The sequence below is a fragment of the Phocoena sinus genome, chromosome 3, assembly GCF_008692025.1.
Source record: "Phocoena sinus isolate mPhoSin1 chromosome 3, mPhoSin1.pri, whole genome shotgun sequence".
Classification (NCBI taxonomy): Eukaryota; Metazoa; Chordata; class Mammalia; order Artiodactyla; family Phocoenidae; genus Phocoena; species Phocoena sinus.
Window position 1 is genome coordinate 38,883,132 of NC_045765.1, and position 25,269 is coordinate 38,908,400.

At 45.3% G+C, this 25,269-nt stretch overlaps 1 protein-coding gene across 2 annotated transcripts in view; it reads right to left on the minus strand.

The window, feature by feature from the left end:
• The window catches only part of CYFIP2 (cytoplasmic FMR1 interacting protein 2), a 131,996-nt gene that overhangs the window by 13,352 nt on the left and 93,375 nt on the right, over positions 1-25,269 (minus strand). For both annotated transcript variants that reach the window (XM_032627786.1, XM_032627787.1), the window contains 2 exons: positions 24,596-24,686; positions 23,636-23,766 (listed from right to left, as the gene is read on the minus strand). In XM_032627786.1, the coding sequence (XP_032483677.1) occupies positions 23,636-23,766; positions 24,596-24,686 (222 nt within the window). The remainder of the gene's footprint in view (positions 1-23,635; positions 23,767-24,595; positions 24,687-25,269) is intronic.

The following is a 25,269-nucleotide window of genomic DNA, read 5'->3' on the forward strand; positions in this document are numbered from 1 at the left end:
CTGGAGTCAGCCAGACCTGGGTTCAAATCCTAACACTTCTACTTAACTAGCTGTGGGATCTTAAGCACGTTGCTTAACCTCTCTGAGCCTATTCATTTATCTGCAAAATGAGGATGAGAACAGTACCTATTTTAATGGGTTACTGTGAGGATGAAGTGAGAGAACGTATAGTCTCATAGCACAGACCCTGGACATAATGAGTGTGCAGTACATTTTCATTACAATCTTATAAGGAATTTGTTGAAAGAATTCAAAGTGGCAGTGGGATCAAATAGAGATGATGGACCCAGACTATGTTCATCTGGCTAGCTGTGAGGCCTATAGGCTCAAAGCAGGTAGCTAGACCAATCCTCCAATCCAGTAATACAGGATGCCTCTGTGTGAAGGCCTGGGTCTGGTTGCTTTTCTCCACCTCAGACTCCAACTGGTGAGGGAAGAGGGACTAGGACCCAGACAGGTTTTGATGGGGACTCTTTATGCATAAAAGTCAAGGCTAAAAGCAAACGTGTACTACAAAGCCTGGAGGAGAAAGTTTGGGGGAGGACAGGCCTGGAAGATATGGTCAAATGGGCTTACTGTACCAGGACCAGCTAATGATCACTGGATTTCAGTGACGGGGAAGGGGACCTACACGAGCCACCCTCCACGGGTCTTGGTTTCTCTTCTTTAAACTGTGTGGGGATCTGGATTAGGTAAGATCCAGCCTTCATTCAACTCTGATACTCTTGGCTTCTAAAGCATCTTGAGAAAATCAGGATTGTGAGGGCCCTTGGCTTTCTTAACCGGGCATGGGTAGAACATGGCCATCCTGGAAATATAGCAGGCCAGCTGCTCAAGAAAGAAACCCCTAAACTCCCTCAGTCTTTGAAGTGAGGATGACAGAAGGAGGACAACTGAACTCTCCAGAGAGACCTGCTTGATCTGACTTGTCATTCTCAGTTTCTTAGCCAGAGGGGAAATTTCCTCACTTTCTTAATTAATCTGTTCCTCCCCAAACCAGTAAATTAAGTAACTTGGTCTTTACTGCTATGTCTAAGCTTAGGTCCTTTGATTCATCATATAATCTGAAAACTTGCCTATTGATTATTCAGGCTACTCTTCATTCATTAATATGGTGAATTACATGGATTGATTTTTTTTTTTAAATTTTTTAAATTTATTTTTGGCTGCGTTGGGTCTTCATTGCTGCACGTGGGCTTGCTCTAGTTGCGGCGAGCAGGACTTCATTGTGGTGTGCAGGATTCTCATTGCCGTGGCTTCTCTTGTTGTGCAACACAGGCTCTAGGCACGCGGGCTTCAGTAGTTGTGGTGCGCTGGCTCAGTAGTGTGGCACGCAGGCTTAGTTGCTCCGCGGCATGTGGGATCTTCCCGGACCAGGGCTCGAACCTGTGTCCCCTGCATTGGCAGGTGGATTCTTAATCACTGCACCACCAGGGAAGTCCCTATATGGATTGATTTTTGAATGATGAACCAGCCTTGCATTCTTGGGGTAAACTTCACTTGGTGGTGATGCGTTATCCTTCTTACGTATTGGTGGATTTTATTTGCTAATATTTTTGGGGGGATTTTTACTCTATATCCATTAGAGACACTGATTTGGAGTTTTCAAGTGTCGTCGGTGTTGGTATTGGGGGTAATGCCGACCTCATAAGTTGGAAAGAGTTCTATTTTTTCTATTTTCTGGAATTGTTATCATTTCTTACTTAAATTTTTGGTATTCTATTTTCTGGAATTTCTATTTTCTGGAATTGTTATTATTTCTTCCTTAAATTTTTGGTAGAATTCACAAGTGAAACCAGCTGTATCTGGAGTTTTCTTTGTTGGAAGTCTTTTTTTTTTTTTTTTTTTTAACTAGGTATACAATTTCTTTAGCACATATAGTACTGTTCAAGTTATCGATTTTTTTTTAAGTGAGTTTTGGGGTTTTCTGTGACTCAAAGACTTGATTCCTTTCATCTAAGTTTAATTTATGGGCTTAGGGTTGCTTGTAGTATGCCTTTATTATCCTTGTGATGTCTGTGAGATCTATAGTGATATCCCTATTTCATACCTGATACTGGTAATTTGTGTCTTCTCTTTTTTTTTCTTGGTCTGGCTAGAGGTTTATGAATTTTATCAATTTTTTTCCCCAAAGAATCAGCTTTTAGTTTCATTTATATTTCCCTATAGTGCTTCTGCTTTCAATGTTGCTGATTTCTGTTCTTATCTTTATTATGTCCACTCTTCTGATTGCTTTGGGTTTAATTTGCTTTTCTTTCTCCAGTTTCTTATGGTGGAAGCCTAGACTACTGATTGAACACCTTACTCTTTGTTAATATACTGTAACATTTAGGCTATTCTTCGATACCTCTAGTAATCAAGAGCTCAGTACTTCTGGAGGCAGCCCAACCCATTTTTGAACAATGCTAATGGTTACAAAGTTTTAAACCAAGGCAGCCTCGCAGTAGTTTCCATTCAAGATCCTTGTTCTGCTCTTTAGAGTATTACTGAATGTGTTTTTCTAGCCAGATTCTTCAGCTACCCTTCCATCTTTCTCCTCCTTTCAGGGCCGAGCACCTTACAAGAGCTTTCTACCTCTCTCTCCGTTTCCCAGTCTTCACTTCCCTTCACAGCAAACAAAAATATCATGCCCAGCTATAACACGCCATGGCAATGGCTATGGCAAAGATTACTGAAGGCTGCTCTGTCACCAAGTTCAATGGATACCTTTCAGTCCTCGTACTATGGCATCTCTAATGTATTAGGCACTGTCTTCCCTCAGTTACTATGACAATGAGTTCTGTGGTTTCCATTATTTTGATTTCTCCTTTTTAGATTCTTTTGCAGGTTTGGCTTCTAACCACCCTTTAAATGTTGGTTTTCTCCAAGGTCCCTCTTTCTTTTTTTCTCCTCACTTCATTTTATCTACTTTGTCTCACCTACTCCCATGTCTACAAGCACTGCCTTTGATTCACCAGCTCTGTATTTCCAGCCAGGCTTCTCTTTCAAGCTCAAGACTTGGATATCTACCTCCTTACTGGATATTTCCACTGGATATTCCACAGCTCCACATTTCTAAAGCTGACCTTCTTCTCCCCTTCTTATCTGAGGTTCCTTTGCTCCCAGAATGGCACAATAATCTCCTCACCTGCCCAAGTCTAAAACCCGGGGTTCATTTTTCATCTCTCTTCCTCACGTCCCATGACCAGTAAGTCCTCATGTCTTGGATTCTCTCCACATTTCTCCACATTGACCACAACACTATGAGCTCCTTAAGGGTAGGGATGCCGCCTCTATTTTTACCTTTTATCCCCAGTGCCTAGGACATGATAGTCTCTCAATAATTATTTATTAATGAATGAATATTTGTTATCTCACGTTTCTTAGATGAATAAATGAATTTTTTGATCCACATGACTATCCTCCATATATGAGAATACTATTATATCCATTCATCCAACAAACATTTATTGAGTACCAGGCACTGTTCTAGGCTTTGCAGATATGATGTTGAACGAGATCGCTGTACTCACGTAAGTTACATTGTAGTTGAGAGAGATAAAAACAGGTAAAACACACCAGAAAATTTCAGATAGCGGTAAGACACAATAGGGTACCAGGCTAGAGTAGACTGGGAGTGGGGAAGGGACTACTTCAGAGAGCGTGGTTAGGGGAAACCTTTTTGAGGGGGTAGATATTTAAGTAGAGAATGGAATGAAGGAGCCAGCCATGTAGATATGAGGTGAGTGCAATGATGCTGAGGCAGAGAGTAAGCTGGAGTATAGTGATGCAGGTAATCACAGTACAGTCTTAGTTCCTAACAGAAGGGAGGGACCAGATCATGCGAGGTCTCATAGTATGGTATGAAGTCTGGAATTTAAGTGCAATGAGGAATTACGCAAGTATTCCAAGAAGAGGATTGGTACACATGGCCCTACTGCCAAGTTTTCTTATCTTTCTTGTTTACTTTTCTTCCAAAATTTTCAGTTGCACCTAGAAATGTCTTCTTACTAGGAAAGTTGCCCCCTTGCATGAATATCAACTTTCTATTTTGTTAATAAAACTGACCTTAGAAGCCACCTTAGGGGATGGAGAAAGGGGAAGAAGGCTCTGGGCCCCCTACAACAAGACCAGTGTTGTTGCTTTATTCATTTTACATGATGAGCTTCCACTTCAGATTTCCTCGGGGGAGACAGGAGTGTTCCATTTAGCCCCCCTCTGCACCCTGCGCCTCCCACTCGAGTTTGCAACCTGCAGGACCAGAGGTTCTTTGGGGGTGCTTCCTGTTGGCATGCTTCCTGTGTATTCTCCACCTTGTAATGCCATTTGTTACTGAAGGTGAAGAAAGAGAAGGATGTGGTTTCCTCATAGAGGTGGGAAAGCATTTGCCTGGAAGGTCCCCAAGGATGAGCTATGTGGCCATTTGCATGATGAGGGTGGCTACATACCCTGCAACGCCTTTTGTGGAAGGTGCTTGCTTGGCATTCATGAGCTGAGGCCATTGCGACTGATAAAAATGTCCAGTTCAGAGCACACCAAAGCCTGTGTCAGGGATCTGAACAGACTTCTCTGTGGGCACTTAGGCTAATGCACACCACCTTCTCATCCAACCTCTATCCTAAAGGATGGCATCTGGCCTTCCACTCTGCTAGGAACCCACCCAGCCCCTAGACTGTGAAGGCCACCTAGAGTGGGTTTCTTCCCCACTCCCTGCCAGCTCTTTCTGCTCCAGCCACAACAGCTTTCTGTTACTTGAATCCACCGTCTGCATATTCATCACTGAATTTCTGCCTTCTCTCTGGAATGCTCCCTAACCTATCTCTCCCACCCCGCCTCCTTTGCTTAGTAAACTCCCACTTTTTTTTTAAATTAATTTATTTATTTTTGGCTGCACTGAGTCTTCGTTGCTGCACGCAGGCTTTTCTCTAGTTGCGGAGAGCGGGGGCTACTCTTTATTGTGGTGTGCGGTCTTCTCATTGCAGTGGCTTCTCTTGTTGCGGAGCACGGGCTTTAGGCACACAGGCTTCAGTAATTGTGGCACGCGGGCTTCAGTAGTTGTGGCGCACGGGCTTAGTTGCTCCACGGCATGTGGGATCTTCCTGGACCAGGGCTTGAACCCTGCATTAGCAGGCGGATTCTTGACCACTGCACCACCAGGGAAGTCCTCCCACTCTTCTTTCAGATCTCAATTCAAGCATCATTCCTTCCAGGGAGACTTCCTGGACCACTGCAATACCTCCCTGTCCATGCGGTTCCTTTGTTATATGTCCTCAAAGAACCAAGCTCTTTTCCTTTCAGCATTTGAACTCAATTTGTATTATACATGCCCACATGTGACTATTTGATTAATATCTACCTCTCCCTACTGGAATGTAACCTTCAGGAAGGCAGGGACGATGATTATTTTTGACCATATTTTACTCGCAAGAGTAAGCACAGTGCCTGGCAGATAGCAAATGCTCAATAAGTATGTGGAATAAAAGTTGAAAGTCTGTGACACATAAGGGAATTGAGAATTAGGACAGAATCCTTCCTATTTTCGGTTTGCCTACGTAGGCATAGATGTTTCCCCTTATCAATAAAGGAAGTATTTTCTCTTCAATGTACTGATTACCTGTATGAACACTATGTGAAGTATTTCTAGTAAATGCTCCATAAAGCTGGATTTTCAGGTGTCTTTTCATTTTCTATTCCTCTCCCTCTTCCTTCCTGTTTTTTCCTACTTGTATGTATTTACTACATTTTCTACATTAAATATATATTACTTCAAAAAATTAATCTGGGAAAAAAATCTGAAAGTAATTCTTCTTAACTTTAAAGTAAGGAGCTTTTGGGATCTTGATGCTGGAATCAGAGGGAAGGAAACAAGATCCTTGGTCATGACACTTGGCCCAGCAAGGAACAATATTTGCATAGGATTAATAACATGAAAAATACTTTTGTCTTTTTTCTCTTTTTTTTTAGGCTACACTTAAGGAACAAATCACAGATGCAGAACAAAATACAAATGTTACAAAAAATACAGCTGTACCAGTATAAAGGTAAAAGGGTAGCTGACAGGAGGTCGGAGGTAAAAGTCTAGGAGTGGAAACTAGGACTGTTAATTTTGAGTCAAAATACTAAATAATGTTACTGAATGAAGCAACAGAGGTGTAAGTAGATTATCTCTGATTACAAGGGAAAACAACAGAAGTAATAGAATGTAGCATAATCAAATACTGAGAGGAAGAGAGGGAACAGATGTAAATGAGCTAAAAGTCTTATCTTTCCAACTAGGGAGAAAATAAGTATTGTTTAAAGTTGCTCATGAAGAAATAGAGGTTAGCCTCATATTAGGAAGCGTTATGGAGATAACAACTAAAAGAACTAGAAACAGAAAGGATTAAAGCAGGTTGCCCTGGGGATTGAGATGCAGGTGGGGAGACGCCCAGCGGAGGCAAGAATGATCTTTTTCACCATAAGCTCATCTGTACTATTTGATTTATCACGTGCAATTAAGAACAGTTTAAATGAAACACAATGAAGAGGCTGGATTAAATGGTCGGTAAGGGTCCCTCCCCTAGACTCTGTGCCAGGTGCTTTGTACCCGTTGCCTGCTTCACAGCTCTGAGCACCCTGTGACATAGGTCTTACAATTCCCATCCTACCTGTGAGGACGCTGAGACTCTTGGGGAGATGGAGTGTCCCAACCAGGTCCACACAGTGATAAGGAAGCAGCAGGGATGACACCGAGACCCAGGGCCACCTCACTTCCACACCCAGTGCTTTCCCATAGTCGCCTATGCAACCAAAGCCTTGGGAAGCTTGAAATATACCCCCCCCCGCCCCCATTATATATACACTTTATGAAAAACACATTCACTTATTAAAAATAGAGACAGGAGGAAATTACTTTAAAATCTCACTACATGCGAAACGTTTTAGCCTCACTCCTGTCTGATAGGATCACATCATTTCTTGCTTTATTTACTAGGTTTTTGGTCCTATCAACTAACATACTTTAAACTTAAAAATTGTGACATACATATGCAGTTTGAAGAAGAAAGAAAAGAGTCTTGTGCCATCTTCTAGCTGAAAAACAGGCAATTACTGAAACCTCTGCTCCCCAAACTCCAGAGGTAATTTCTATCCTGAATTTGTGTAGACAATTTCTTCACAGGCAACTAATTTTTGAAGTTCTACTGGTGTGATTCCAAGGTAAATAACCAGACCGCTCATGTGGTCAACCTATCCCTATAAATTCCTTCTTCCTCAACCCTCCCAAACCACATCATTCTTGTCCGTCCTGCAAAGCCCTATTCGAGATTCACCTTCTAGGACTCTTCCAAGACCCTTCAGTCTACAGTAGTTTTCTTTTAAAAAACTGATCAGAGCCCTTATTCATTCAGGTCCCTCACCAAGCCGGTTGAGCTCTCTAATCCAGCCCCAGCCCAGGGTGCTTCTGAAGAAGAATCAGAGCAGTGTCTCACATCCCACGCAAACACTGATCAAGAATCTTTTCGGAGGGACTAGCCATACTCAGGACCTGCATTTTACCTGCCATGAAAGGCCAATAAGAGGAATATAGAGAACATGGGTATAATACTATGTAGAGAACAAACAAGGACGTCCCAAATTCTCAACACTTTCATTCTAACTAGGATATAGCCTGAGCAGAAATTAAGCCATTCATTCATTCATTTATTCATTCAGCAAATAGTACGCATCTGTTATACCAAGTCTCTCTGCAAGGTGCTGGAGATACAGCAGTAAGTGAGGCAGACCTAATGCATGGTCCTTACCAAGATGAGGAGGAAAACAGGTAAAATGGGTAGTTCTAGTTAAGTGCTACAATTGGGGTACTACAGGAATATATAATAGGGGTAATCAATCCAGACTTCTGGGGAGAATGATACGGAAGACTTTCCGGAGAAGGAAATGCTGAGACCTGAACAAGGGCTAAGTGCTGGACAGGTGAGGGTGAACAGCACCTGTGAAAGGCCCCAAAGCAGGAGGGACCACAGTGGGTGAGGGGTTGGCAGCTGAATAAGACTGAAGTTTTCAGTGCTGGGGGAAGGTGGCATGAGGTGACGAAGGAGGCGTGAACAGGAGGCACAGCAGGATCTTGTAAGCCTTGCGCAGGTGTTTGGACGCTATCCTGATGGTTTTAATCAGGAAAGTGGCATGATCACATCTGCAGTTTCGCCTTTTGGCTACAAGAGAGAAAGCACTGGGGGAGGGCAAAAGGGGTGTTGGAATAGGCCAAGTAAGAGATCGCCGGGCCTGAAGCAGTGGCAAAGGAGACAGAGAGCTGGGAGCAGATATCAAAGACCCAACTACAGACTGGATATGACAGCAGAGGGAGGGAAAGGACACCCATGCTGAGCTGTTCACAGGGTCAGAAGACACAGTGAGTTTGCAGGCAGGAGGAAGCTGAGATCAGATCCTGGCAAGGTGAATTTCTGTGGACATTCAAGAGAAGATGTCTAAAAGGCAATGAGACATAAGGCCTAGGGCCCCCCAGGGTCCACAGAGCGGATATGAACTTGGGAATCATCAGCACGAGGATGGAAACTGACTCCAGGAAAAAGGAATACACAAGTGCGAGGGTAGATGTGAGTAGGTGCTTCTCCAGGTGACCAGACCTTTCCAGATATTTCAATTCCTCTGACTCTATGAGACCAAAGAAAGACAAGGTGCAAAGTGGTACCTGAGATGAAGGGGAGACTGATAAATTCTGGGCATGTCCGTGTCTACCCATATACACCTGAACGGGGGTGGCAGGCCACCTTTCCAGCCAGGTGTGAGGCAGAATGCTACCCCCATGCACTTGATGCTCCCTCTTCCTTCCTTCCCTCAGCTCACCAAACATCCATTGAGTGCTTACTGTTTTCTGACTGGAGTGGGGCCTGGATGCTGCAGGAAACATGATGACAGGCAAGACTGGAAAAACTAGATTTTAATGAAGTTTATCATCTAGTAAGGGAAGAGGGTTAAAGATACCTGTGACTGGGAAATAAACAGAATTGCTAGGTGCAAAAGAAGTCTGCAACCAAGGGCTCTAGAGACTAGCAGGAGGGAGAAATAACACCAGGAGTCTTGCAGAGAACAGGCATTCGATAAAGTGTGTGCTGAACACGAGAACTGGGGGGAATGAGGTACTGATGGCCCTGAGATGGGCCTGGGAGGATAGGCAGGAAATGTGCAGTCACAGACAGAGGGAAGATAAGATCGGAGATGAGATGGCTGGTGTGTAGAGAGCAGGAAATCATTTGCTCAGCGGGCGAGTAACGGAGGGGTGGGCTGACGCGGCTGCAGGCAGTCAGACCCCTCAGCTTTAGGCGACTTCCTGGGAAGGCGAGTCAAAGCATCCTTGCTGGGCTGTGGGAAGACGAGGGAGGTGTCTCTGGTAACCCCATTTCACACAAAGGCTCTGGGAAGTAGGGACCTAGCCCCAGCATTTTGGGGCTGTAGAAACTAAGACTCAGGGATTCAACCATTTCCCCAGAGGCTCATAGCTGTCAAGCACGGAGGTAAGACCTGAATCCAGGATTTCTGAGTTCAAAGATATACCCTTTCCAGGAGAGTACCTGGGAATCAACCTGAAATTGGGCTGAGGGAGCCTGATGTAACACACCCTGGCCTTCCCCTCTGCCTCTTGATGCCTTTTTGGTCTTATTCTGTGTCATCGTCCCTAGACTCAGCAAAACAATTTAAGTATAAGGCACTGCATATTCTTTTGGATATAGGCAGGGTATATGGTAATACTTACCTAATAAAGAAACGTGTGATAAGCTGTAGCTGAGACCTCTCGGAATTCTCTTGCTGATCTAGGTCTGGCCTGACCTGCACTGGGGCTATAGGACAATCATCTTTTCTTTTTTTTTTTTTTTTCTTTTGCGGTATGTGGGCCTCCCGCTGCCGTGGCCTCCCCCGTTGCGGAGCACAGGCTCCGGAAGCGCAGGCCCAGCGGCCATGGCCCACGGGCCCAGCCGCTCCGCGGCATGTGGGATCCCCCCCGACCGGGGCACGAACCCGCGTCCCCTGCATCGGCAGGCGGACTCTCAACCACTGCGCCACCAGGGAAGCCCAATCATCTTTTCTAAAACCAACCTTACCCTGTTCTTTCATCCTGCTCTGCTGAATGGACATAGGTCTTCCTTGAGAGGGACGAAAGCACGAGGACTTCCGTGTGCCTGTACCAAGTCTCAAGTTGGGAATGCTGATTTAAAAACTCTAAGTGACCAGTTAGAACCTGCTGGGTGGAAGATGTCCTCATCATCTGAGTTCCCCTTACTCATCATGAAGCCCAGCGGACCGTGCCACCCAGAACACCTCTTCAGAACCACTGGACTGCACACCCCAAATGCTGGGTGTTGGGAGGGAGAGGCTGGGCCTGCAATACGGCCAATGCAACAGCAAAGGCCCCAGGGAACTATGTTCATTGCAAATCACTGGAATGTGAAATTAGCAAATTCGTGGACTGGGAAAAAAAATGGAATTAAGTCTGAGTTTTAATTGGAACAAAGACCCACAGTCTTCCTTCCATCTTACTGCCCTGAAATGGAAACAGCTGACTGGTTAATAATACCTCATTAGCGTCCTATGTCTTGCCCTTTTGCCTTGCTATATGGACTGTACATCTGACCAAGAGGAAGTGGGTACTTTAGTTGCCTCCCAGATACCAAAGTAGGACAAACTCCAGTGCTAGAACATCAGGACAATGGAGCAGTCTCCAGGGGTCTCAGACCACTCTTTTTTTTGGGAGATAAGGATTTGTTTATTTTTTGGGGGAGATAAGGATTTATTTTTTTGGGGGGGGAATCTCTAGCAGGAATGACAAAAAAGTATCACCCAGGGCTGCTGTGAATGGTTTATGCAGATAGTGTATTGTTCAAGGGTATCCCATCCTAGGGGATAGCCAAACATATCGTAGACATCAGAGATCGATTGTTTATAATGATTTTCCAGCAGATGTATTTTGTTCCATAAAAACATCAATATATTATGAAAATAATTCAAAAGAAGGAGATGGAAGATCTTGAGAAAGGATATCCCTTCATGATTTGCCTGAAGACAACATATGTGCTAGTGATGGCCCTGAGGTCATCTCATGTACCAACCATGACCGAGAGGCAGTGGCTGCTTCTGGAGAGGATTCTGACATCATACTTGGGCTCAGCAGCATGGATTATTAATATCTGCCTTGGGTATAATAGGGGCAATGGCACTCAAGCTACAGATTTGTTATCCCTGACTTCTAAGGTCCATCAACAACAACATTTTAATCACTTTACATGTGTTATTTGACCTGACATTTGTCATTTTCTTCTGGAAATGCACCCAATACTTAATTCACCCTCTAGGAAAAGACTATCCTTTGAAAAACTATTAATTTAGTGGACACAGCTTTTTTCCTCAGATATACTGAGATCATTGACATATAATATTGTGTAAGTTTAAGGTGTATGACGTGATGATTGATACCCGTACATACTGCTAAATGACTGCCGCGATAGGTTAGTTGATACATTCTTCACCTCACACAACTGCCATCTTTGTTCTTATTGTTGCGGTGGGAACATTTAAGATTTACTCTCTTAGCATCTTTCAAGTATATAATACAGTGCTGTTAAATACAGTCACTGTGCAATGTGTTAGATATATTTTTAAAACTGTCACTCTAGCCCCTTTCTTTCTGGCTATTTTTGAAAAAATAGAAGATGCAGATACATTTTTGTTTATAAAAGGAAAAATGTATAACCCCATCATCCAGGGGTCATCACTGATAACCTTTTGGGGTTTATCCGGCCAGGTTTTTCCATGCATAAAACATTTAAGCATATATTTTAAATAAGAATGGAATATAAAATATTATTCTTCTGTAATCTATTTCTATCACTTAGTGTATACTATCAACATCTCACCAAGCACAGTACAGAGTTTCTACTTCAGTGTTTTCCTTTGGTTTGTTTTTGTTTTTGCCTGGAGGTCTTTTAGTTCCCCCACACCTTTTCCTGAGCGATCTTCCTACTCCTCAAAACTATTTGACGGACTTCCCTGGTGGTGCAGTGGTTAAGAATCCGACTGCTAGTCCAGGGGACACGGGTTCCAGCCCTGGTCCGGGAGGATCCCACATGCCGCGGAGCAACTAAGCCCTTGCGCCACAACTACTAAGCCTGCGCTCTAGAGTCCATGAGCCACAACTACTGAGCCCGTGAGCCATAACTACTGAAGCCCACGCGCCTAGAGCCCGTGCTCCACAATGAGAAGCCACCGCAATGAGAAGACTGTGCACCACAATGAAGAGTAGCTTCCCACTCGCCACAACTAGAGAAAGCCCACACGCAGCAATGAAGACCCAGTGCAGCCAAATATACATAAATAAAATAAATAAAAATTTAAAAAAACCACAATTATTTGATAAATGAATACCCACGAATGAACTGGCTTGCACAGCATTATCTTTCTCCCAAACAGCCTCAGCAGACTTTGTATTTTAGCGGGGCTTCTAAAGATCAGATAATATTTCAAATCAACAAATTAAGTCTCTTAATAGGAGAATTTCATATATTGTGATAGAAAGCAGAAGAGATGCTTTTGTTTTGGGGATGCTCTTGGTGCCCCTTGAATTATAATGCCAAGGGGGTAAATGTGAGCAAGCAATAGGGTAGCAGCCAAGGATATAGTAAGATTCAGCCTTGGTCCTGGTGCAGATCTTCAGGGTACCACGGATTCCTTATCTCTAGCCTGACCTTCAAAGTCGGCCGTGTGCTTGATGTGGCTGGAGTGTGCAGCCAGGGAGAGAGTGCTAATAAAAGATGAAGTCGGAGGAGAAGGTACAGCTGAAAAATCTGGGCCTCACAGGCCAAAGCTGGGAGTTAGCAGAAATTAACAAAACATTATACATCAACTATACTTGAATGAAATAAAAGAAAAGATTTTTAAGTACAATGAGAAGCCACCTGTCAGTTTTAAGCTGGAGAGTTGCATGATCTGATTCACAATGGTATGAAGATCCTTTTTGCTGCTACATGGGCAAATCAGCTGTCTTTTATCCCCTAATGCTTTACCTACTAGTAAATTCCACCCAGAGCAAGAATGGAAAGGCAGTGACCCTCAAAGAAGCTGGATGGAAACATGTCTCTTAAGTTAAGCACAGGGAGAAGGCATTATTGTTTTCTTTTCTCTCGAAGACCTAGAAGCAGAGGGAAAGTCTCCCTACCACGGGCCCCTGGGAGGAGGGCAGCCGACAGTGGTGTCCTGCGTGCTCTCCCAGCGGTGCTCAGAAACCCGAGTGGCCTCCTTCTAATTTGGGCTGGCCAGCTTCCCCAGCCTCGGCTTTCTATGATCTTGAACTGCTATTTCCTGCTCACAAATCAAACAGATGGGCAGCATGAGAGTCGTGGCTGAGGTCAGCACTAGCAGATGCCTCTATAAATTACAAAAATGAGGTCAGGGCTTCCCTGGTGGCGCAGTGGTTGAGAGTCCACCTGCCGATGCAGGGGACACGGGTTCGTGTCCCGGTCCTGGAGGATCCCACATGCCGCGGAGTGGCTGGGCCCGTGAGCCATGGCCGCTGGGCCTGCGCGTCCGGAGCCCATGCTCCGCGACGGGAGAGGCCACAACAGCGAGAGGCCGGCGTACAGCAAAAAAAAAAAAAAAAAAAAAAAAAGGTCATAAGTAGCTCTGGGGCATATGTTACCAAGAGTAAATCCCACCAACTAGCGCAAGTAGCTGAAAAGAAACAAAAGCCATCATAACTTTTCTTCCTCTTTATACATCATGTGACCCTTTTTCATCTTAACTTTCCAGATTCCATGATTCAGTTTCCTTCACACACCCCTCAAGTTTGTGTTATGAAAAATGTTAGACGTACAAAATATTTGAAAGAACAATGAACATCCTTATACTCTTGATGTAGAGTCCCAATGAACATTTTGCCATATCTGCTTTGACTGTCTCTGATTTACTGAATCATCTGAAAGTAAGCTGAAGCCATTGCATCACTCAGCCTTAAGTACTTCAGCATGCAATTCCTGAAAACAAGGACATCCTCCTACGTAACCTCAATATCATGATCACCTATATTAAAAAGTTCTTGATATCATATAACATACTAACATTTCCTGGTTGCTCTTAAGCTGTTTCTTTTATAGCCTTTTTTGGGGGATCTAGGATCCAACCACGATGAGTTTTCTAAAGTGTGAAGACGAAGCAATTTCTCTACCAAAAAAGTATTCCAGTGATTTCCCTCCTTTGGGAACCGCTGTGTGTTCCTGCTTCAGTACAGGGTCCTCCCTGGGAGAAGCTAATGAGTGACAATTGCTACACTTACCAAGTGCCATTTACTATTACTATTGCTTAGGACAACCCCTAACATATTACGATTCTGAGAGTAGTAGTTGTTAGAGGATTAGTAAGAGCTAAAATTGCTCTCTGTTAACAGAGCAGGTAAAAATGAAGAGATTTTTGAAGTCAGGATGCAAAAATACTGTATTGTAAGGAACCCACGTAAAAATTCAAGGGATGAGTATTTTATTTTTGTATTGTTTTCAGTCTTAAAATTTTCCTTTTCTATCTTACTTAATTTAAAACTGATGAACTGTGGATTTCCATGAAATACCACAAAACTTCATGTTTCCAACTCACTCACTCTAGGGGGCTAACTGGGCATTTGACTTCTCTTGGTTAACAGATAGATTCACGATACATATTTAAAAAAACAGGGTCGGTGTGATCCTACGCGTGTCAGATTCCTGTAGAACAGCATTAGACTCTACCTTTAGGCTCTGTTTCTGGGTGAATGACTACATACCAGTTTTAGCTGATTTCCTAAGGGGAATCATCAAACCATTTTCAAAAACAGTATTTTCATAAATAACATTCTGAGTCTTGAGGCAACAAAGACAATAACACTAACACTTCTTTTTTTTTTTCTTGTCTTTGTCGAGTGAGCGTGGAGAAATGAGCTGGAAAACTAGAGGTGGGGCACCCCACAGCAATCCCCACCCTGGCTTTCCCGCAGGAAGGGGGTGGCGGGGGACAGGGCCTGACCAGAGAGCCCAGCGGTCTAAACATTCCCTTATATGGATGCACATAGATGTCAGTGTTTCCTGCGTGCTGATGTTAAGCCCCAAGGATACAGGGCGTGTGCAACAGCCATGAAATGAGGCTTCCCACATCCACCACGACCCTCCTGTGCACAGAAAGTACGAGCTGCAGCTTCCAGCCCCTCAGTGGGGACTCCAGGTGCAGTGGAAAGTTCACCTGAGGCATGCTCCATCTGGTCCTGCTCCGTGGGCCCCTCACTTCCAGGAGCTCTCTGTAGCCCTGGCTGAATAAATCAGTAATTGAATTTCGTGTGTGTGTGTGTGTGTGTGTGTGTGTGTGTGTGTGTGTGTGTGTGTGTTCTTTCCCCACCGATCTGTGCCTCACTTGAATAATGCTATATATTACTTACTATGTCTCACCTCCACCCCCCGAATTGTCAAGGGGAAAATGAATTATTATTCTGGATCAGAATCATGTCTGGTCAACTAGGAAAGATCTACAGCCAAGAAACTGACCTCGAAAGTAGCTTTTCCTTCCCTCAAATGCATGTCTATGTCAACCAAGGTTGGCATTTTCCCAAGGGTGGGAAATGCGGGTACAGTGCAATGGAATTTCATAATAGTGAGTCACAGCGAGAACGTTTTTTCCTTTTCAGTTTCCTATTAATCTTTCTCACAAGTTTAATGAGAAAGTCTCCACTTGGAACCAGCATGTCTTACTACTTCTGTAACATTTGCTGATCTCTGTTTTTAACAGAGAGAGAGTGCAGGTCTCAGGCTCAGGGCCTAGGCACACAGCAACTGGAATTATACCATCGTGTTTCGTTTTGATGGAATTTATTATTCTGGTTGCTTTCTAATGACAGCAAGAGAATATTGTGTTTTAAATGGAAGTGATATGAAGTTTCCTTTTAAAATAAGTTTAAGGTAAAAAGTTACTTTAAATACAAATAGGACCAGTGGTCTGCAGATATGGCAAGAACTGTGACGACAACACGTCAACGACCAAGCTTTGGCAATACTAGTTAAGAAGACGCCTTCTAGAACAGGGGCTCTCCACTCTGGCTGCACATTACCGTCAAGTGTGGAGCTTTTAGGCATTTCAGCCAGGGCCCCACTGGCGAAAATTCTGTTTTCCTTGGAGTGGGATGGGGCTCAGACATCAGGATATTTTAGGAGTTTGAGTGATTTTAACAAGACCATTACACTACCTCCTGGGTGTTTGAAGATCTGTAACACTTAGTAGAGCAAACTGTACCAAACGACCCCCGAACCCTCAGCTTCTAGGCATTCTATCCACTGGGGTCTCGTCATAGAAAAGTCATCAATACAGAAGTGAGTAACCAAGGCCCTGATTTTGTGGCAACTACCGGCAAGGTTAATGACATCAGCATAGCATATTACAAGGACAGAGGTGGCTTTGGACGAAGGTGACTGACTGCCTCTGTTGCCCATTGAATGGCGGTATCTTGAAGATTTTAGAGGTCCAACAGGCATGTCTCTACTCATCATCTAGGACAGAGATGACATGTTCCTGCCCCCCATTCATTGAGACTATAATTAATGAGCTCTGTATTTGGGGCTGAGGATGCAAATGGGACCCTCACCTGGGAAATCTTTCCTATCACTCTCACCCCTCCTCTGTGTTCCACAGATCAGTGCTTGTTTGATGCCACTTTTCACTCAGTTGTTCTGAAATAGGCTGGTCACTCTCCAAACTTTTTTGACCACACACTTTCATTAGTAAAATTTGAGCAAACACCTCAACTAGCACGTATTTATTTGATCAACTCTAGACAGCTGTCACTGTTGAGCGCTGTGTTAATAAACAGGAGGGCTGAATTTATTTCCTGTTTTTTTAGTAAGTCAATAGCTAAAGGCCCTGAGATCATCCTGCCCACCCCCCAGAGGGCTAGCCCTCCATATTGAAAGACAGAGGGTGCAGACGGTGAACAGTGCCGTCCAGGAAGTGATGGTGTCCAGTGATCGGTGAGCCCCGGAGTCCCACACACTGCCTGGCCTGTTGGGGGGTCTCAGTCATGTCTGAAGAACCAAAGACTCTTACTGACAGACCATTTTTGCCAGGAATCTGATGAACCTAACAGGTGCGTTTCCCAGATTATGACAGGTCTGAAAGGATGTAAATATATTTAAAAACGGTAAAGCCACGGAAAGGAAAGGTATTACTGGGAGTCAAGATGCCTCCTTCCCACAAATCCTGGCTCGTCTCCAGTTGAGAAAAACACTGTGTTCTGGGTTTGGGCTGGAGGAACCACTCATACAGTCAGGCGGAGGGGAGCCACTTGATGGTGCGTGGGTATGGGGACAGAATTCGTGTTCTGCGTAACTGGGGGCATCTTTTCTCAGGGTGAGGAGCAAAATAACCCTGGATCAAGTATAGGTGGAATATGGAGTGACAGTCTGAGGTGGGTGGTAGAGGGTGGGCTTTTGCTTTAACTTCCCATGCATCAGGGAGCGTGAACATTTGTTCAGCGTGGGAGTATTTCCTCTTAAGGGAAAAAAAAAAAGCAATAAAGGCTTACTGCACTAAATTCAAACAATAATTTAGAGTGCAGGGTAAAAGTAGAAGATTCCTAACCCCTGTCTGTCCCTGCCTCCCTCAGACCCCACAGAGGTAATCATTCTTCTCAGCTTGGTGAATGTTACTTTTCCAACTAAACAAAGTAAAAAACACACACACACACACATATGTATGTATACGTGGAAAATTAATATGTTGGAACGTAAACACACTGGAATGTGAACAGTGGTTATCTTGGTGCGGCACTGTGCTCTTTGTCTCCTTCTTTCTGCACCTCTCTGTTTCCTAGCGATGAATTTATTTCAGTGATGCAATAAGAAAAGCAAAATGAAAGAAAAGGGACTATAAAGTGGAAGCAGGAGATAGAGGGGTCAGACATGAAGCTGGAACTAAAACAAAAATAGAAACAAAAGCCAACAGAGCAATCTGCAAAGCTCAGGAGAGCAGCTCTCTGGCCCTGAGTATGTGAACCGTGAGGATCTTGGGTTCTTGTCTCAACTCCTGCACTAGCTGAGTAGCTGTAGCTCTGAGAAGGTTATCTCCCTCTGCGGGACTCAGTTTCCTATCTGCTAAATGTGGAACTGGGATTGCACCAGATCAGTGGTACTCAACGGAGGAGGTTTTTATTAGGCAATATCTGGAGACATTTTTGGCTATCATAACTGGGGAGGTACTACTGGTATCTATGGGGCAGAGCCCAGAGATGCTGCTCAGCACCTTGCCACGCACACGACATGCCCCCCCCCCCCCGACAATACGGAGTATCTGGCCCCAAATGTCAGTGGTGGTGATGTAGAGACACCTGCCCTGGATGGCCTCCGACAGCTCTCCCAAATCTGACCAGCATTCAGTTCTGTGAGTTTGGGCCTGAACTGTCCTCACGTCCTGTAAAGATAAGTAATTCTCTCATGACCGACCACTATAACCATGGCTCACTCTGTTATACGGAGGAGAAAATAAATAAACAACAGGCCCAAAGGCAGGGAACACTCTCAAGCCCTGCGTGGGAGGCTCTGCAGACTGAAGGGCTGTCTCCACAGGGACTCAGGCCCTCCCTTGCTCCCATGAAAGAATAGGGCCCTCTCCTGGTGTGCGTTGGCATAACAAACAATGGGCTGATGGCTCGAAAACCACACAAAATTTGAAAACTTGGTGATAGTGGAATAGTTCCCTTATGATTTCTCAGGGTAAAAGATACTAGAGGAAATTCTAGTCATTAGGAACAGAATTTCCTTTAAAAACACAACAGCCTTATAAATAGATACCTAACAAATACGGTCCATTTCAGATTCGATTCAACAAGTATCTATTAAAAGCCTGCCATGACCAGCCCTCTGTGGACACTTGATAAATGACAGACTCAGCACTACCACTGTGCACAGTGGGGAGAAAGACGGCTTTTCAATCAGATGTGTGGAGACGGCTTTTCAATCAGACGTGTGGAGACAACTTGGAAAGAAATGAAATTGAATTTCTACCTCCCACTCAACACAAACATCAATTCCAGGTGAATAACAGACTTAAAGGTCTCTTACGCCTGGAAAGGCTGAACTCTAAAACTCTGAGAAGATAACATATCTTCATGACTTAAGGGTAGGGGACACTTGTTTGAACAAGTCACAAGAGCATCAATCATACAGGAAAAAGAAAGGGTAAATACAATAAACCTGAAGAACTTCTGCTCATCGGAAGACATGCCACAGAAATATATTTGTAATACATGTATCTATAATATATAAATCATGTCTACCAGTCAATAAGGAAAAGATAACTCAGTAATAAATAGGCAAAAATACTGAACAACATTTCACAAGAGAGGCTGTCCAAATGGGAATGCCATATGGAAAGAGGCTCAGCATTATTAGCCATCAGGGAAATCAAAATCAGAGTGAGATATCGCAACATATCCACCAGAACGGCTATGACTGAAAAGACAGACAAATCCAACCGGTCATGAGCGTGTGAAGAAAAAACACTCTCATGCGTTGCTGAACGGGAGTATACACTGGTACAACCACCTCGTATAGCTGTTTGGTAGTATCTACTGAAGCTAAACATATGTCTACACATTGATCCAACCATTTCACTACTAGATATTAACCCAATAAAAATGAGAGCATACATCCACCAAAAGAAATGTATAAGAACATTCATAGTATCTTTATTCATAATGGTATCAAGCTGTAAACAATCCAAACATACATCCACAGTAACATGGATGATTCAACTAGTCTATGTAGTGGGAATACTGCATACTCCATACGCAGTTGACCCTGGAACACATGGGTTTGAACTGTGTGGGTCCACTTATTCACGGATAGTTTTCAATAGTAAATACTGCGGTACTACAAGACTCGTGGCTGGTTGAATCTGCAGATTGGAACCATGGATATGCAACGGCAGATATGGAGGGCCGACTGTAAAGTTACACACAGATTTTCAGCTATGCAGAGGGTAGGTACCTCTAACCCCCACGTTGTTCAAGGGTCAACTATATTACTGTACGCTTGTTAGACCTTCATTAAAAACACCAAGCAAACAAACAACCCATCCCATAGGGATATACATGTTTTCCTGTACTGCTATGGCACCCTGAATTTTTTATAAACACCGAACTTAAAGAAGAAAATATATCTTTGTCCAGACAATCAATCTTTTCAATTTATATTCTTACCATCCACAAATCAATGATAAACTAATAATCTGTTAAAAAAAAAAAAAAAGGCAAGCCACAGAGTAAGAGAAGGTATTTGTAGCATATATACTGATATGGAACCCACCACAGGACAGAACCCTGCAAACATTAGAAAGAGACAACACGAGTGGGCAAAAGGCTTCTTACTTTGTCCTTTTCAGAGTCCTTCCAGTTTCTCTGAAACTACGATATAACTACTCATATTTTTTAAATTAATTTAGTTCAATGATAATCATGAATTTATTTCCCTTGTAAAAAATTCGACATTCCAGATACGGCAAAAGTTCCTGTTGACCTCTAATCTTAGCTCCCTCCCTCATACCTAGAGAAAAATGACTGAATTATTTGGGATGGTTTTCCTAGATTTTTTTTCCAACGCAGGGTTATTTTGTGAGCTTTATTTTGCTTATTTTACTTTATGGCATCATAATGTGTGCCTTGTGTCGGAACTCACTTTTTTTCCACTCAGTATTATGTCTTTCACCATTTTCTATGTTGTATGTGCAAAGCCACTTTCATTGATTGTTACACAGTCCTCCAGAGCACAGATGTTCCAGTTTAAATCGCCCTTCCTCTACAGACATGTATTAAGAGTATCTCCTTCCTCCCTCCCTCCCCTCTTCCTATCGTTTTTTTATTAGTCCTCCTATTTAATGAGAACAATCAATATGTCATTTGAATATTTAATTCCAGCTTCATAAATTAAAAAGCTCCTGCCTCATTCTAATCTTGGAAAGCATTGCCTTAGCTTGGGGATTTCCCCAGATGTCTAAGTAGAAAGCAGAGTGCACAGCTTTGGGGAGCCCTGATTCTCTCTATGTCCCCTCCCCACCCCCATCCCCCCAAGGACTGGGATCAGTACCAGAAACGTTTGCTTTCGTTCTTTCACCTCTGCTGCTGATGTGCTGTGTGACCTCAGGCAAGTTGCGCCCTCTCTGGTTCTCTACTTCCTCACTTATGCAAAGAGGGGGTTGGGACACATATACTGTTGGAGTCTCTCTCAGCTCTGAAGGTCTTTGATGTGAGTGTCCTGTTGTCCTCTGCGGTATATGCAACCGACCACCTAGGCAGGGATGCCTGAGACAGAATTTTCCTTTCCTTGTAGCCTCATCCACAGTCTGCCTCTTGGGGTCTATACAGGGGAAGCTAACTGATGCTCCGCATGAAAGGCGGCGCTGACGAGAGACGCTAGGAACTGAGGCCTCAAGGACCCGCCCTCCCCCATCTCCACGTCTCTTGGTGCTCCTCTTCCTGTGGCCTTGAGCGTTTTCGCCTCTCCCCTTGCGGAGCACAGGCTCCGGACGCGCAGGCTCAGCGGCCATGGCTCACGGGCCCAGCCGCTCTGCGGCATGTGGGATCTTCCCGGACTGGGGCACGAACCCGTGTTCCCTGCATCGGCAGGCGGACTCTCAACCACTGCGCCACCAGGGAAGCCCTCGCCTATGTATCTTATCCCTGTGACTTCTGATGGCTACGTTGCCATAGCAACCAGGCCCACTGAACCATGTTAAAAACCAGTTAGCCGGAAGAGGAACACTTAGCTGTCTCAAGAGTCCATCTAAAGGGGCACAGAGAGGCTATTACTCCCCACAGAAGAAAGGCACATCAGGCTGTGTTCCAGAGACCGTCAGGTGGGAAGGGTCTGAGAGAGCAGCTGGTCCACATCCCTGGCTGCAGAGCTCACTCGGTTCGAGGCAGGAATCCTCTTGGGCTCTTATTCTAAGATCTTGCTCTTACTGCTTCCTTCCCACCTCTCTCTACCTTTGTTCCACCTCCTTCCAAATTCCTTCCTTTTCCTGCGCTTCTCCCTGTGCCTCCTGCCTCCAAGACGACCCCTGGACTGAACAGCTACAAATAGCCTTGCCCTTCACTCACCTTCCAGCTGCTTCTTCTCCCAACAGGTAAAGGGCCTTTAAGAAAGTAAATCAGACCCCCCCCTCCCCATCTCACAGCATCCTAAGGTTTCCCGCGGGGCCCACGCGGCCCAGGACTGAGGCCACCCACCTCTCTCACCTCAGCCCCCACCTGGGCGACATTACCTCTTCACTCCAGCTCACTCCAGGGTTCTCTCCATTTCTGAAAGACCTCAAGCTCCATCCTCTCCAAGAACAACACAGCCTTCCTGGCACCTGTGACTCGATCTGTCCTGTTTCTCTGTTTATTCTTTCACAGCACGTACCATCTGCATTCACATCTCTGGCTGTTTACTGCTTCAGTCGCCACCCTCTCCAGAATACAAATGGTAACAATTTGTCTCTCTCATTCATGGCCATTTACGCACCACTTAGGACTGCACCTGGCACCACTTAGAAAGCGGGCTCTCAATACCCTTTTGCCGAATGTGTGTGCGGACAGAGGAAGGCAGGAATGGATGCTGAAAGATGCTCCTGCTGCGTCCTGAGGATCAAGCAACACCCCTCTGCATTACCTTCCACTGCGCCGCTGTACCAGTCACCACGCGCCTGGAGGGCTGGGCCCACCTGTGGACGCCTCATGGGACCAGAGCAAAGTGGAGAGCGCTGGGAGTGTGTGGAGAACGCAGCCTCTGTGAATAAGCCATGAGGGCTGGCCCGGTGGAAGAGAGTGCGCTGGTTCCATGTGGTCCCGAGAGGTGGAAGCACAGGGACTCGTGCTTTTGCCCATTACGCTAACTCTGACCAATTATTCGGTTCTTACTGTACTCACTTTATATGCCTTATCTCCTTTCAGCCTTTAAACTGCGCTGCAGGGTAGAGTCACTGTCTTCCATCACAACAAAAGGAGACAACACTACATGCCCTTCCCTTAGCCTGAAACAGCTGTCTCTAGTTCTCCACCAGGCCAATTCCTGGTCATTTTCCAAGTCATCTCCTCAGAGAAGTCCTCCCTCACCCTCAAGACCACACCAGGTTTTAGGTTCCCAGCGGACCGGACCTGGCACTCATCCCTCGCAGCACTTGCTGTGACAGTAAACACATTGTTTCTGTGTAAACACTTGTTCAGTGCAGGTCTGCCCTCCACCATCCAGGACACGAGGTGGGGCCAGCTACCGCTGCATCCCCTAGTGCAGTGCCCAGACTGTGGCAGCCAGGAGTTAACCACGTGTCTAGGGAGTGAATGGAAAACCCAGGCTCCGAAGGACTGCTGAGGCCCTGCCGCTAGTGGAGGGGGTCTGGGATGGAACCCAGGCCTGTCTGACTCCAGGGCCTGCTTCCCCTCAGTGTCCGAATGGTCGGAGTGGTCTGAATGGAATGGAGAGGAGCGTGTGCCCGCCCTGGAAGAGCACAAAACTAAGCTGCAGGGCTCCTGGGCGGGGTGCGCTAGAGGGGCCTCGGGCATCTGTTGAGGTTGCGGGGGGGGTCCCTTCCATCCTCGAGACATGCCAGTCCCTCGGGGCTCAGGACTCACCAGAGCTTGCTCGATAAGCAGGCAGAACAGGATGGCGTTTCCCACCTCCCTCAGACTCTGGAACACGTCGGTTTTGAGCTCTGCGTACTCGATGATGTCCTTCAGCTGGTGGTGGAAGAACTCCAGGATCCCTGGGAGATGCAGGGGGATGGTCAGCTGGAGGTTCGTGCTAATCACTATCTGCAGGATGTCACGTAATACTCATAACGATACCAGGGACTAGGCACAGTTACCCCCATTTTCAAATGAGGCTCAGAGAGGGTAAGTGGCGCGTCCACACTCACACAGCTAAGTGGCGCAGCTAGGAACGAAAACTAGAGCTTTCGGCCCCAGCCCTTTCCTCCTCTGATTCACACTGACCCAGGGCCGGACATCTTGGTATTCAGAAAAAACCCCTGGGGCCAAACTCCTAGTCTCCACCTTTCCCCACCCCTCAGGCCCTAAATTCAGTCCACGTGCTTTCACTGTTAGGAAAGGAAAGACTTATTTCTCTGCGCAGAGGTGGAGCGGCAAAAACTCCTATTTCCTGACTTACCTTAGAAATGTCACTTTGTGCCACACCTGGGGCACCGGCCTCTTTCAAACAGACACATATGGAGGAAGGAATGTAGACGTGCTGAACTAAGGAAGGCCTTTACAGCTATACCTCGCTATTCATGATTTAACTGTTCTCTCATTTGTGGACCTCTTCCAGCTTCCGGGCAGTGCTGTGAAGCAGGTCCAGTGGGCATCATTTACTTTCACTGATGGAAGATGATACTATTACTCAGGGGGATTAAAAATGGTCCAAGGTGATTCAGTGGCAGAGGTAGGGTGCAAACCCAGTGCTCTGACAGCTTGCTGCCATGTTAGAGAAGCAAATACTTCAAGGTAGATGGCCAGACTCTCCTTCCACAGTGGGATGGGTCTGGACTATTTTCCTATCACCGCACCCAGCCCCTGGTTCCCCTGGTCACCAACCTGGGGAGCCGTACTCATGCCGGGGCAGGCGGCATATCTTGGGCATGACCTCGATCAGTGTTTTCACATATTGGAGAATGGTCCCTTGGAGCTGACGAAAGAAGAGGACAAGATGAGTGAAATAATCCACCGCTGCTGCATACGTGTATCTTGGGGCTGAACGCTGGGCTACTGGGGCATATGGAGGTTCTGTTGAGACCCGTGGGTAAGTGCTATAGACTGAATATTTGTATTCCCCCCAAATTCATATGTTGAAACCCTAATCCCCAGTGTGATGGTATTTGGAGATGGGGCCTTTGGGAAGTAATTAGGTTATGAGGGTGGAGTCCCCATGATGGGATTAATGCCCTTATAAGAAGAGAGGGGAGAGAGAGACATCTCTCTCGCTCTGCCATGTGAAGACACAGGAGAAGGCAGCTGGCTGTGAAGTAAGAGGAGGGTCCTCACATGTTGCCACTGTGATCTTGGACTTCCAGCCTCCAGAACTGTGGACAATAAACATTTGTGGATGAAGCCAAACGGTATATTTGTTACAGCAGCCCGAGCTGCCTAAGACAGCAGGGCACTGCTCCCTGAGAGGAGAGGCAGGCTCTCTCCCAAAGGTGGGGGGCAGCCTCCTTGCCCTTTGTAAGGAAACATGGGCCTTTGTAAGACAGAAAAGGGAACGCTCTCAG